The sequence below is a fragment of the Perca fluviatilis genome, chromosome 18 (assembly GCF_010015445.1).
Source record: "Perca fluviatilis chromosome 18, GENO_Pfluv_1.0, whole genome shotgun sequence".
Lineage (NCBI taxonomy): Eukaryota > Metazoa > Chordata > Actinopteri > Perciformes > Percidae > Perca > Perca fluviatilis.
Genome location: NC_053129.1, coordinates 26046871 through 26060981, shown reverse-complemented (window position 1 = coordinate 26060981; position 14111 = coordinate 26046871). Strand labels below are relative to the sequence as shown.

General features: G+C 40.4%; 1 protein-coding gene across 2 annotated transcripts in view; it reads right to left on the bottom strand.

Annotated features, from left to right (window-relative positions):
• jag2b (jagged canonical Notch ligand 2b) overlaps positions 1–13510 on the bottom strand; it is a 54927-nt gene extending 41417 nt beyond the window's left edge. The window contains exons 1-2 of one of the 2 annotated variants that reach the window (XM_039782075.1): positions 12774–13510; positions 11766–12068 (exon numbers count right to left, since the gene is read on the bottom strand). In XM_039782075.1, the coding sequence (XP_039638009.1) occupies positions 11766–12068; positions 12774–12848 (378 nt within the window). In that variant the 5' untranslated portion in view covers positions 12849–13510. The remainder of the gene's footprint in view (positions 1–11765; positions 12069–12773) is intronic. The other variant, XM_039782074.1, reaches the window with a different exon arrangement.
• Positions 13511–14111: the final 601 nt, after the last annotated feature.

Below are 14111 nucleotides of genomic sequence, written 5' to 3'. Positions count from 1 at the left end.
CGGGAGTGCTTTTAACCAGCATAAAACCGGCATATGTCAGACTGACCGGCCGGTCATGGCCGATCACGTGAAAATCGGCCAATTCCGGTCACCAGCCCGTGCATCTCTAATTAATATCCATTTCTTTGGTGTTAAGTTTGAATGGAACCCTGCAGACAAGACAAGCACCACTGACCAATGACCTCAAGACATTATTCATTTCTACAACTACAATGTGTGGTTGAAAAAGCAGGTCTGTATGGCAGTCATATTTCTGCTGGGTGAAGATGTGGAGGGCTGCGAGTCCTGCACACAAGTTGCTTGCCAGAGTCGTGTGCCAAGAGATGTCGAACTGAAGGCAAGGCATTTGGCTGACTGGTGAACACCGGCTGTGCACACACACACACACTGCCCATTGAGCATGCTGCTATGCCAACAGGGTCATTACCCATGCACTTCCAATACAACAAACCCCTCACCTCCTGGTGCTAATTAACCAGCATGATCCAAGAGTATGCAACACGTAAAACAAACACCGACGCATAAAAATGCTAAAAGATTTCACATGCCAACAATAGATATGTCGAAATTGACATTGAGTGATTTACTGTTACACACTCATTCAAAAACAAACAGGGTTAACTCGTGAATTGTAAATGATGACAAGACTGGCAATCGCAACACAATCGAACAACAATACCTTTTACACTCAGGCGCTATCTTCATCATCACCACATGTGCTAAGAAACTAGGTCTGCAACTAATGATTATTTTCATTGTCGATTAGTCTGTCAATTATTTTCTCGATTAACCGATTAGTTGTTTGGTCTGTAAAATGTCAGAAAATGCTGAAAAATCTTTGTTTTCCAAAGTCCAAGATGGCGTCCTCAAATGTCTTTTGTCCACAATTCAAAAAGATATTCAGTTCTAGAAACTATTCACAATTAAGAAGCTGGAATCATACAATTGTTTTACTTTTTTCCATTAAAAATGACTCCAACCGATAATCAATTATCAAAATAGTTGGAGATTAATTTAATAGTTGACAACTTATCGATTAATCTTTGCAGCTCTATAAGAAATAAAACAACTTAAAAAAGGTTTCAAACAATCAATGACCTTAAAAGCTCACTTCTTGGGGACTAGTGGATATTTGTCACTTACTTCATCAAGTGTTAAATTAAGTCGAAAAAGCTACTAAAGCAATAGACATGCTTCAGAAACATTTACAGGCTAACTCCTGATCCAGCCTGACTGGAGAGCAATACAGCACCGTCTCCAGCCGAGCCCCATTATCATTTCAAACAGGTTCAACAGTAAAATGACAATTTAACTTGCTATGTAATGACATGCTTTAATTACCCCCACAAGGAGCCTCTAGCACCTGCACACCATTCATTTAACAAGAGGCAGGGGACGCAGTGGTCCACAGCAACACGCAAGGAACGTTGTTTTCAAACACACAAATCAATCCAGAGATATAATACGCACAACTCACAGCTACACTTACTTTTAAATATGCTCATGAAAGCACCCATAGGAATACCTGCAACATCATAACAAAAAGAAGGTCCCGTTTCAAGTTAAAAAGATCTGCACAACATCCTCCAAATATCAACATTACATGCAGCTTCAGGTCTCATTAGGTTTGAAAGCGAGAACATGTTCCCTTCTTTTATTTGGTTGTCACATCGTAGGCTTGATGTCTACAAAGGATGTGGTACTATAGTAAAATAATTAGGACATACTGTACATAGGGGTGGGCGATATGGCAAAAATATATCATGATTTTCTCGAGGCAGGATTATGATCAAGATTCATTTTCATGTTGGTTTTTAAGACTATTTTGGAAGTTACTGAACAGCATTTAAAAGGCTATTTTTTTAGGGCTCACTCCACATAACTTCCAGCAAACTTCAGTGAAAAGTAAGAGCAAAACAGCATCACTGATCTTTTTTTAACCGAACATTCTCTGGTCCAGCTCAGCTAAAAAACCCAAATCAGTCAGCGTGTCGTTCACGACGGAGCCCGTTTGTACCTGGCAGGCTACCGACAATGTTCTTCTCACTTCACCTGTGTCCCATGCTCTGTGAAACATTAGCTTTAAATGACCAATAAGAGACTAAACGGTGGCAATGCCTGAGGGTGTTCGATCTAGAATTATCGTCACATCTCACACCTCTAGCTGTAAATTTATAATGAAGCAAGAAACCTGCATCTTGACTGCCCACCTGACATCCTCTTTAGACAAGGTCCTCATAATGTTGAAAGTGCATTCAGTGCATTTCTATACAGCAGCCTATAACTAATTTGAATGTTGGTTTACACATTCAAATTGGCTTTTCACAGTGCAGTAGTTTACTTAAACTTTGGTTTACAGTGAGGCACCAACCTGAACAAGAATAATGAGAGTATTTTCATACACTGTTGTTACAAGATACTCATCCATTGTGCTTTTGTATACCTTAGTTGGTAACGTGTATACAGAGGGAACAGACATGATGGATGCCAACAATTCAAGAGGGCCCCACAACAAAAGATTAAACATAAGACACTTAGCTCCATCATCACTACCTTTCAGCCACCTATCATTGTAACAGACCAGTAAGCTGAAAGCTCGCAATTCCAGACCGTCCACCACAGGGCCGCGGAGGAGGGTATGGCTAGTCAACACAGCATTCTGGGACGGATACGAAAATGTGCTCTGGTTTATTGGCATGTCTTTAAACCAATCACAATCGGCATGGGCGGCACTGAGTCACGCGGAGGCCCTGTGCCGCTGCAAAATAGCCTCGGGAAGGAACTTGTTTAGGTGTGTATGCTCCAAAGTTGTTTTAGTCACGCAAGAGAAAACTCAGATTTGACAGACAGTCTAACTAGCTGTCTTGATTAACCCTGCAGAGATCTTAGGATCAGTTAACCATAGTCCGACCAGAATTTAAAATTCCAACACAAAAAAAGCAGAAGGTAACGGACATCTGGCCGAAAAGAAAGGACATAAGGCGAAATTTTTGGTGGCAATGGAGCAATCCCGGAAGTGGAAGGTCGTGGATATAGACTAGCTGAAAGCTAACGAGACTGTTGATATGCACAAACTTCTGGATGTAGTTTGGACTAGCAGCTTTGCAAATGAACTAGGTAAGTAGGACAGCACCAGAGGGAAACTGGTGCATTTTTGGCACAGGTGGAAAATGTCCAAAATTAGTAGAAAGTCACTAAAACAGCTAACTGCATTAAAGGAAGTCCAAATCATAAAAATAAAGTTAAAAAAAGGATTTAAATTAGGTTGAACATTCATGATGGTTGACACTGAAAATGTTCCAGGCAAGTAATAAGAAAACTACCTCAACAAATTAATTAATTCCAAACAAATTTGCAAGGTCCTTGTTCGAACTTGGGTGTATACAATATTAACGGAGCACAAGTTAAAACCTCATCTCTGAAGCACTGAGTGGTAAAAGATGAGGTTTTAATTAATGGACCCTAAAAGCAGTTATTTCCGCACTCATACATGCTGTACCTTATGTGAAATCACATGAACAAAACAAGGTGTTCTCAGAGGAAACCGCTGCCTCCACCTCCTTCGCGACACCGTAACACAGATCCATTTTAGATCAAGAATGTAGTCAGAGTCAGATGGCGATGACAAGAGTTCAGTCCACGTGGGTTTCCACAGGACAGCTGTCCAGATCACACAGTCAATACTACACTGCATCTTTGTTGATGAGCGAAGCAACAACACAGATGTCCATCAGCCTTGTAAACTCTGACGACAGGCAACAGTACGTCAGATTTCTAAGATACAAAACGTGCCATGTCTGGTGGGGATTTCTTCCCAGGCCTTGCTGGGAAGAAATTTGGGCATGGGGTTACAGTGATACAGCTCAGAGTTTCAAGTTACATTTTAATGATTGACTGTGGCAAGGAAGAGCATTACATTTTGAATGAATGACCTGCTCTTTGCAGATATCTGACTTTGCATGCGGATTAGGGCTGGGCGATATGAAATCTATCCAGATATAGGCGATTTCATATCTTGATAACTATCTAGCATGTTTCTGATAAGTCAAAAAATAAATCAACTACATGAAATAACCACATGGTAAAGCCTATTTTTTTATACATCTGTGCGAATTAAATACTTGACCAATGAAGTGAGCATTTTCTCATTTTAATAAGCAACTTTAGTGCAAAATGAAAGCCCCATCAACGTGCAAGGATCAAAATGTAAAGTCTTGGCCAAATTATGTAAATATTGCTGTAATGCAATTTGGCTGCTGGTTTTTCAACATTGAGATATAAACTTTTTTTAATATAGTTTTGACGATATATATGATCATATCGTCCAGCCCTGAAGCGGATTGTCTGACCAAGTCTTACACAATGCAACTGTCTGTAAGGATGAAATGCTATTCAATCATGAGGATGTTGTGAGTAATACCGAGCACATGTGTAGAAAGCCCATGTGGGTTTCTTAAGGGGCCGAAATGTCATCAAGAGCACCACAAATAAAACACTACATTTCAACATGAACGTATACAATAAGTAGTACATTAAGAACTTTGACCCTTCAGTGGGCCTTGAAATAAAATTAAAGTGTGTTTTATGCCAAATGCTTGATGATTCATCATTATTGATGAAAAAAATAAATAAATAAATGAAAAAACTAAAACCAAAATAAAGATCTGATCTTGAACAAAAGTGTACTATTGGAAAAGCACAGACAGATTCCCCGCAGTCTTTGTGACCGAAGTATCAGCTTTTACTATTCTAGCAATGGGCTAGACATTTTAATAATCCAGATAGCGATAAGGCAGGAATATAAATTCCCACACTAAACACTTCATAAAAGGGACCATTAGGTTTGCTGGTTAGTTGAGTCTAAGGTTAGGGTGAGCATGTCTTGTAGAGACTGAAAACTAAAGAAAGACCCAAGCTGTTACTATAAAGCAGCTCCACGATCGTGTAACACACATGAATGCTTACCTGAAAAATAAGTTTCAACTGATGTTTAACATTTTACAGAGCTGTTATAGAAATCATTTAGTGCACATGTATGTTGCAAATTGTTATACTGTTGTCTGCTAAACAAGTTAAAAATAAGCTAAAGAAAACAGTTCTTTGAAAATGCTGTTTCACCTTGGGAGCTCAGCCTGACTAATTGCCTAATCAATACAGAGCTGAGTGGAATCATAGGTGAGACCGGGCGTGTGAGTGGTTTTCCACACTGCAGCCCTGGGACCAGAGGAGGTCGGATGGGGGAGGGAGCCACAGAAAGGAAAGATAATTGTTTACAAGAGGCCTATGTAGCCATCTCCTAGCAACAGCTCTGACAAGCTCCGCATCAGGTGTGGCTAACCATGGCAGCCTGTGTTAGCCTCAGGTTCAGCAAGTGTTTGTGCATCCAAACTACAACTAGCCTCAGGCAGAGAGACCTACAGTACATGTGCAGAGTCTTTGAATGAGCTACTGTGAAAGCCTCGGTCCTACTTCTTAAAACTATTAAGCACTACATTACATCCGTAAGTGTCCCAGTCCTGAGGTTTCCCCTCAGATCTTGTTTTCTCATTTGCATGAACTGCAATCGACAATTAGAAACAACCCTGAAAAGAAGAGAGATTCCATAATTGAGAGAAAAAAAAAAAAAAAAAAAGGCTACATAAACCTACGAAAACAAACTTAAAAACAAACACTGATGATGGTCTTGCGTTACTGTTTGCAAGTTTTTCAATGTTGGCAAAGAATAAGGATTTAATGCTGGCATATATAAAAATTAAATCCCAAACCAAAAAAAAAAAAACTGTACTCCGTACTAAGTATGGTGCTGGCAGAAAGATGTACACTTTATACAGTATTTTAGAACAATTCAAAAAGAAACCAACCACTTTTGTATTTATCTATATGTACACAGAAAGACAATAAGCCAAAAGCCTCAGAGAGTCAAGACTCAAGTCTTGACTTACTTCTTGTACAAGTTCGTCAACTACGAGAAACAAAAGACATGCAGAACAGTGGTTGACAGTAGCACAAAAAAATAAAAAGTATGACCGCCACACTGCGTGCATTTGGCGTACACATGGCCAGAGCAGCAAGCCAAAAACATTTAAATAGTTTGGGTTTGTTCCAAGATTAACAATCTTCAGCAGGTCGGTGCAGATCAACTCGTTTAATCGTGAATGAGATTGTCCACACCTCGCACTTTGAGATGATCAGCCTCGTGAGCCTGACAGCACGCCACACAAGGGAGTGCACGACCAACAAACCCAACACACTTCATCCCTTGATCACAGATCACGGCATAGGCCGGTTATTTTTACAGGAATATAGAGATTTTAATTGTCATGACTGTCTACTAAAATATCCCCACAACTAATCCTAATTCAAAATCTTCAACTGCTCAAGCTTCTTGATGAGGTTGGTGGTTGTTGCAGGTCAGCTAGCCTACATGCATCTATTTACTAGCTGAGGGAGGTCTTAGACATATCCAAGTTCAGAGCAGATCCAGTTACAGGCAGGATCACATCAAACGGACGTCCGGTTAATGTAGCTGGGGAGCGGAGAGAGAGGCAAAGAAATTCCACCGGCAATTTCATTAGTGATCAAATGGAGGTAAGATGTGTCTCCCTCTCTCTCTCCCTCCCTCTTTTGTTGGCCCAAGTGCTTACACAGCATAGGCCAACAACAAAATGGAAACTCGATCAGCCAGGCCACAAAAGGTACAGTTTGATCCACATACTACAGTACTGACACTGAAAAATAAACCTAAATCTGAACACTTTCAAAAAAAAAAAAAAAAAAAAGAAAATAGTTGAAATATTTTGGGAAATACAAATACACTTATTGTCTCTTTCTTTAGGGAAGTCCGATCGATTGATTAATTGATCGTAGCGAATACTTTGAAGATTTATTCGTAACGTTGACACTCAAATTCTAAAATCAACATTCGAATGCTGCAGTAGGGTTAGGCATACTGGACGAATAGTTGACAAGGCAATTAAGCTAGTTCATTGAAAGAGAGAAAACTTGAATTCAGAAGGTGTATGGTTTTATTTTTCTGTTTAATGAGGAAAATAGATGTAATAATTTTTCTTCACATTTTGTGAATTTTGTTTATTTATTAGGAGCTTCTTGAACTCATCTCCCAGCTGAAACTATGGGGGGCAGACATTCACAAGCTTCATTGGAAAACCACATTAGAAGCTTTGAATTTGTTTGCATGCCTAATGTTAGCATTTAGCATTGCAAGACCAATGTCCATACTCCCGGAGTATGGTCTGGCTACACTGCTTATCTATTCTGGAATAGATGTGTGACAGACTGATGTCAGGCTTTATCCCAGCAATGAACACACGTTGAGCCAGACTAGCATTTAGCTAAGAGCACCGTTGTGCCAAAGTATAGCCTCACAGACCTAACTAACTATTCCTTAGAATATAAGCACTATTAAAAAAGGAACACACTTATTGGGACTTTAGCTTCTTCACAGTAACCCCCAGCGTTAGACAAGTCGATACATACCCTTCTCATCTCCGTGCGTGTCGTAACTCTGTCTGACGCCCCCCAGCACTAGCTAAGCCTAGCACAGATCCTGGAGGTAACCGGTTCCAACTAGCCTACTGCTCCCAATAAGTGATATCATAATGCCAACATGTTCCTATTTACATGTTGTGATTTGTATAGTCACAGGGTGTACAAATAACAAGGTCACATGAGACACAGCCATCTTCTAACCATATACAAACTGGGAACTATATTCTCAGAAAGGTGAAGTACTGCTATTTCTGCTACTTGGGTGGAGTGATTTGCTAGCAGCACCTGAAGCCCTGTGGTGAGGAGCAGAGAGTTCGCTCAGAGTTGGAGTAATAGAGTCAACAAACACTAGATAGTAAAAGCATATGACCTTGTTATTTTTGTACACCCTGTGACTATACAAATCACAACATGTAAACAGGAACATGTTGGCGTTATTTTGTCAGGTATTCAGAGCAGTAGGCTAGTTGGAACCAGTTACCTCCAGGATCTGTGCTAGGCTTAGCTAGCGCTGGGTGCGTCAGACAGAGTTACAACAGCCACGGAGATGACAAGGGTAAGCATCAACTTGTCTAACTCTGGGGGTTACGGTGAATAAGCTAAAGTCCCAATAAGTCTGCATGTTCCTTTAATAAGTAAGTAGGTAGACAATGCAGAAGGAAAGATTAAAAAAAAAAATAAAAAAAAACAGTAAACTAGTTTTTAGCTAGCCAAAAGTTGGCTTCTTTCATCAACACTAAATACTTAATTACATTCTTCAAACTCCAGGAAAGTGCAATTCCCTCAGCGTCAAAAGCAGAAGCAGTATGCATTTACTGTAAATTCAAATCTGTGGGGAAACACTGACTGTAGGCTGAAGTCAGAGGCGGCAGCAGCATCAATAGTCAGTCTCTCTCCTGGCAAGACAAGCCAGAGCAGGAGAATCACTGGATGACTTCCAAAGAATGGATAAGCATCATGCAATAGGAGTATAATCAGCCATTAGCAACTGCATCACACTGCTGTGATGATAACTGGGCCGAGAAGAGAGGAGGCTATGATGTCTGTGTCTTCACAGAAGAAGAAGCCTTTCCCAGAAACGCAGGATGACTTTCACTATTGCAGCCCGACTGCACAACACTCGACCGGAAGATGAAAAGTGCTATATGAGAATTTAAGAAGTGCCTATTCAGGCAATTAAGGCATCAAAAGGGTATTATCACAAATTAGGATTTCAAGGTCCATTTGAAAATCAGTTTTTTTTTCAGATTGTCTCAGATGCTGGGTCTCAGGATGACAGAAGAGTCCAGCCCTCATTGGGGCTTAAAATGGGCAGTTGTCCAGATGACACAGCCAATAGCACACTGCATCTTTGTTTCTTCAGTGAGGAAAGCGACAACGCCACAGCAAGTGACCCCGCAGGCTTGTTGTGACATCTGGCACTGGAATAGTGCACAGTTATCAGCCCGACCACTTAACAGAAAGACAACACACCAGAATAGCCCTCTTCACCTCTGCCTCGAGGTGTCAGTCAATGAGTCCCATAAGAGACTACCACTGGTTCATATTCTATGTGATGCATGTGTGACGTTTTATATACTTGTAGCTGTGGCACCTTGGTTAGCCCAGGTGGTAACAGTTACCCCTAACCCACCTGATGGTCTCAACAATAGCCTCCCTCATTTAATATATGGCTTTTATTCTGAAATCGCACCTTTGCCATTTCCCACTGAAGCTTAAAAACATTAGCAAGGGTGGCTGTTAATTCACCCCGAAATCTTGAACTTTCTTCAAAATACGACTGTATGCAACTTGATGCATTTTATTTCGTTTAATCAATTATTCATTTGGTTATTTGTAGTATACTGGTTTTGTCTGACCTGTCATTAAATACCCAGAGATATTCAGTTTTTGAATAAACAAATCTAATCTAGGGCTGCAACCAACAATTATTTCTTTATAAGTTATTCTGCTGATTATTTTCTTGATTAATTGATTAATAATTGGTCTATAAAAGTGCTAGAAAAGGATGAAAGAAATGTAAAATTTCTTACAATCAAAATTCCCTAAAGTCCAAAGTGATGTCTTGTTTTGTCCAACCAACAATCTAAAAAAAACTGCAACAACTTAAAAGCTGTAACTACAAAATGGCCATTTTGGCTTTGAAAAATACAGAATACAATCAATTAGCATAATAGTTGCAGATTACTTTTTCTGTCCATCAACTAATCAGACTAATCACCTCTACTTCCAAATACTAAGTGCATATTTGGTCTGCACAATAGCCTACCATTCCCATTGCAGTCCCTTTGACCACCACGACATTACAAATCTGAATAAAATCAAGCTACAACATGACAATAGCTTAATTCCTAAAAAAAAAAAATAAATAAAAAAACAACACTATTTTATAACATTACATTGTCCAAAATAATTTAATAGATTCACTCAAACTCAATGGCAACAGGAGGTAAAGGTCATTTAAAAAATAAATAAATAAATAAAACTGTGTTCAGTGCTACAGCACTGGTACTTAGCACACCTTTTTTTCCCGTATGCCTAATCCATTAGCTATCAGTCATCTGCAGTCAGGAGCTTAATAGCCCTGGAGGGGCCACTAGGGGCCACCTGGCACCCACAGCAGGAGAGGAAGCTGTGAGGGGGGGGGGAGAGAGGTGTGCCAGTAGTACGCACTGAACTACTGCCCGGAGGCATCGAACACATATTTCACACTCACAGCGTAATTTCACTCAGTCGCCATTATATCAGAGCAATTAGTTGGAGCATCCGTTCAACACCTCCAACCAGGCTGCACCTCCATACAGTACATGCCATTCTCATACATCACACCAGACTCCTTTAATAATTTGGTTGCTTAATATTGCCTTGCGTAAAAGTAAAAGTTAAGGGATCTCATTGACATTGAGTCAAATTGTTTCTATTCTGTAGAAATCAAAAAACAAACCACTTCTTTCTATATTAAAAATCAACTTTCACTTTGCCTGGTATTTACCACAATCATCCAACAAAACTGACAGTAGCGAGCAATGTGGACCAATCCTAAAGTCTTAATGAACCAAATTCCACTTGATGGATTGCATTATGATGAAATTGCTCTTAAAACCCTTATGAAACAGCAAATGTTCTCCAGAACGTAACAGCTTTGCCATAATCACTTCTCCATACGAGAAGTAACAGAGTTCCCTCTCCAGGGTCTACATATCAAAGCATTTCTTCCCCCCCTCCCCCAGTCTAATTACCCTATCATGGCCTTGGCAGGTGCAAGCTGGTGGATTGGAACAAAGCCAACCCTCATATATCAGGGCAACTTTAAAAGATGACCCAGATGACACTGCGAACCACTGTAACTGCAATCGGATCCTTGTGAAGCATGCCATCGTTTAGCTGTAATGTGTGTCATTCTCACAAGGACAGGATGCTGCTAAGAACCCCCATTTAATGAGGTCTGCCTTCCCTGCAAAGGCACATACACTTGACCCAAAAGCAAAACCAAATCAAAAGGATTTTTGGATTAATTTGGCATCAATGCGATCCATTAAAGTGCAGTTTCTTTGGATGAAATTTCTACTTTCACAAACAGGTTCTCTCTGGGGAGCCTTCCACCGCAGAGCTGTAGAGTTTTCTGCAGCGGAAGATGGTTGCAACTACAGTTACAAGGATTAGTCAATGAATCAATAAGTCACTTTTCAAGCACAAATGCAAAACATTTAAATGGTTCCAGTTTCTCAAATGTTAGAGTTTGCAAGGTTAAGGAAATTACTTTGTGGGTTTTGGACTGTTGGTCTGACAAAAGAAGACATTTGATGATGATGATGATGATGATGATGATGATGATGATGATTATATTGTGATGTGTGCACTGCATTGTCTACTGTTTTCTGATGTTCTACAGACCAAATGTGTAATGAGCAGAATCACTTATAGGGGAAATTGTTACCTGCAGCACTGGTTTGCAATGACAGAAAAAATAAAAAATAAAAAAATAAAAACAACTCTGAAAGTGTGAACGCATATCCAGATCAGTGTAATATACTACCGGATGTATGCAGAAGGGGAGAGTGGCTCCAAGCCATTCATATATGATTAATGATGTGTTCCCCAGGCATGTGTACACATGCAACAAAGAATAAACATTAAATTGAGCAAATTTTTAAATAAAAAAAAAAAAGGGGGTTCGGTTTGATGCTCTCTCCAGGGAAGAACGTGTCAAGAACACACTATCGTAGACTTAATTGGGGCAAGAAATCACAACTCACCGGCCAGGCGAACTGGAAGGGGATCAAAATCTTATTCGGGTTCATCTTTGCGCTTGTAACAGAAAACATATTTCCACCGAGAACTTCAGTAGATCCAGCTCCGAACGTGCAGGGGCCGTTGGTGGTGACCTCCATCTGGTACTCCTTCAGGCAGATTTTAAAGTAAGTGTCGCACTCGTCTCGAGTGCAGCGCAGGTCCTGGGAGTTCCTGGTGCCGTCGCAGCACTCCCCGTCCGCCAACTCGCCATTTAGATTCTCCACGGAGGTCAGCTGCAGCTCGAAATAGCCGGTTGACTGGGACACCTAGAAACAACATTTTAAAAAAAGACCACATTTAAATATAGGCCTATATTTACAACCTCGGCATTGTTTGGGTCGCCTAAATTGGTGCGTAAAAATGGACAAGTGGCCAAACAGTGCCTCAACCCCAACTAAAGTCATTATAAAACCTTAAGTCAGATTGGGTGGTAATTCCAAAATAATTTGGTGCATCATGAATGGAGCACGTGAACAGCCTACGGTTTGCAGGCTGGGGTCTTAACCAATCAGGTTACCCTCTGACGGGAGCAAATTAACCACTGCAGCAGCCAATTGATGAAATGCAATTTAAAAAACAAACAAACACATATATCTAAAATATATATATAAAAAGCAAATGCAACTTAACCTACAACTTCTTGGTTCAGGCCTAATTCTCTCTCTCTCTCTCAAAAAAAAAAAAAAAAAAAAAGAAACGTACAAGGATCTCAGAAATGTAATCAAAATGGAGAGTAGCATGTATCAATTCCTTAGACTTCAATCTTGTCATGGTAACATGATCACATGCTCCACAACTGACGGCTACGTAATTCAATTATCGATGAATGTGATGCGAATATGCAGCGCCGGAGAGCAAATAGGCTACATCTGCCCACGCCCACCAACTTTTGACATTTGTAATTTCAAACATTTATTTTATTTGCGTGGAGCAGAATGAAATATTTTTGGAATAAAACAAAAACCTCTTACCTCTGCCCATAACGCTAACAGGAGGCACAATATTGGGAAGCAATTCCTGACGTTAATCCTGGTGCGATTCCACATGCCTCCGGTTAATTAGAGTGACATCGGAGGGGAGAAGCGATACGAAAAGACAAACAGCCGCGGACCCGGCGACTAGTTCCTCCTCTCCTGACATGCAAAAAGAAAATATTCACATGCGTGTTTTCTCCACCGTGAACGTCCAGATTTCACGTTGAGCAGGCGGCGGATTGCAGCGCAGCGATGGTCCATGCACAGGAGTGTCCCTCCGTCAAATCTCTCCACGCAGCAACTGAGATGTTCGTAGCCACAGCCTGAGGAGAGGATGTCTGCTTTGATTGGCAGCTCCGCAAACCACTTACAAATTGGCCTGCGGGCAGTCTCTGAGCCAACCGGATTAAGGGGCGGACAATAGTGTAATACCCCCACCAACCCTCCTTCTCCTCCTCATCCTGCTCTTCCTCCTCCCAAAACTTGAATTAGCCTATGCTGGGGTTTTGTATTGAGCTTCATTTGGACAGACCGCATTACAGCATGCGAACAAAGCACGGGTCGACTTTAATTAAACGCGCCCGCAAAGATATGATGATGAGTAGGGCTGTTATTTCAAATTAAGATGCTCAAAGGTGCTGTCTTGAATTTAATTGCAGTCTTTATTTGGAAAATATTTGGACGTTTTTTTGTTTTTATATCAGGCGTCGTTTCATTGAAATCATTAAAATCTATTTTCTCAACAAAACTTGAAAGAAAATAGTCCCACAAGCAGACTGAATTCCTGAGGTCAACGTGGACTAATTGCTGGTGACTGACATGGGATTTGATTATGATAATGTGGTTATAGCTTAGATTAAATTAACAGTTTACACGGAGCATTGGTTCTGAATGCCTCCTAGTATGTTGTGTGTCTTACATTTCGCAGCCAATTGGATTTCCCTTCTCAATGTTGTTGCTTTTAATTATAATGATGTAATGATGAATTATAATGATGCTGCAAAAACTACATTTACTTTGGGCTATGTATGACAATGCTTTGATGATAGAGATTAATATCAATGCATTCGGTCCTCTTGCCACAAACATGGTTTCACTCCTCTGTTTCTGCAGTATTAATGGCTGCTGAAAGTAAAACTGCCTCTAAAACACATCACCTTTTCAGTAACGAGACTAGACTTATTATTAAGGAGCCCTCCTCAATTCAACCCCACAAATTGCAGCAGTTTAGAGCGCCCTCTACTGCCTGCGCATCAATCACCATTTAACCTGATTCTCTACATCTCGGCATTTTGAAGAAATTAGATACATAAAATTAGATATGCAGTCATGTCA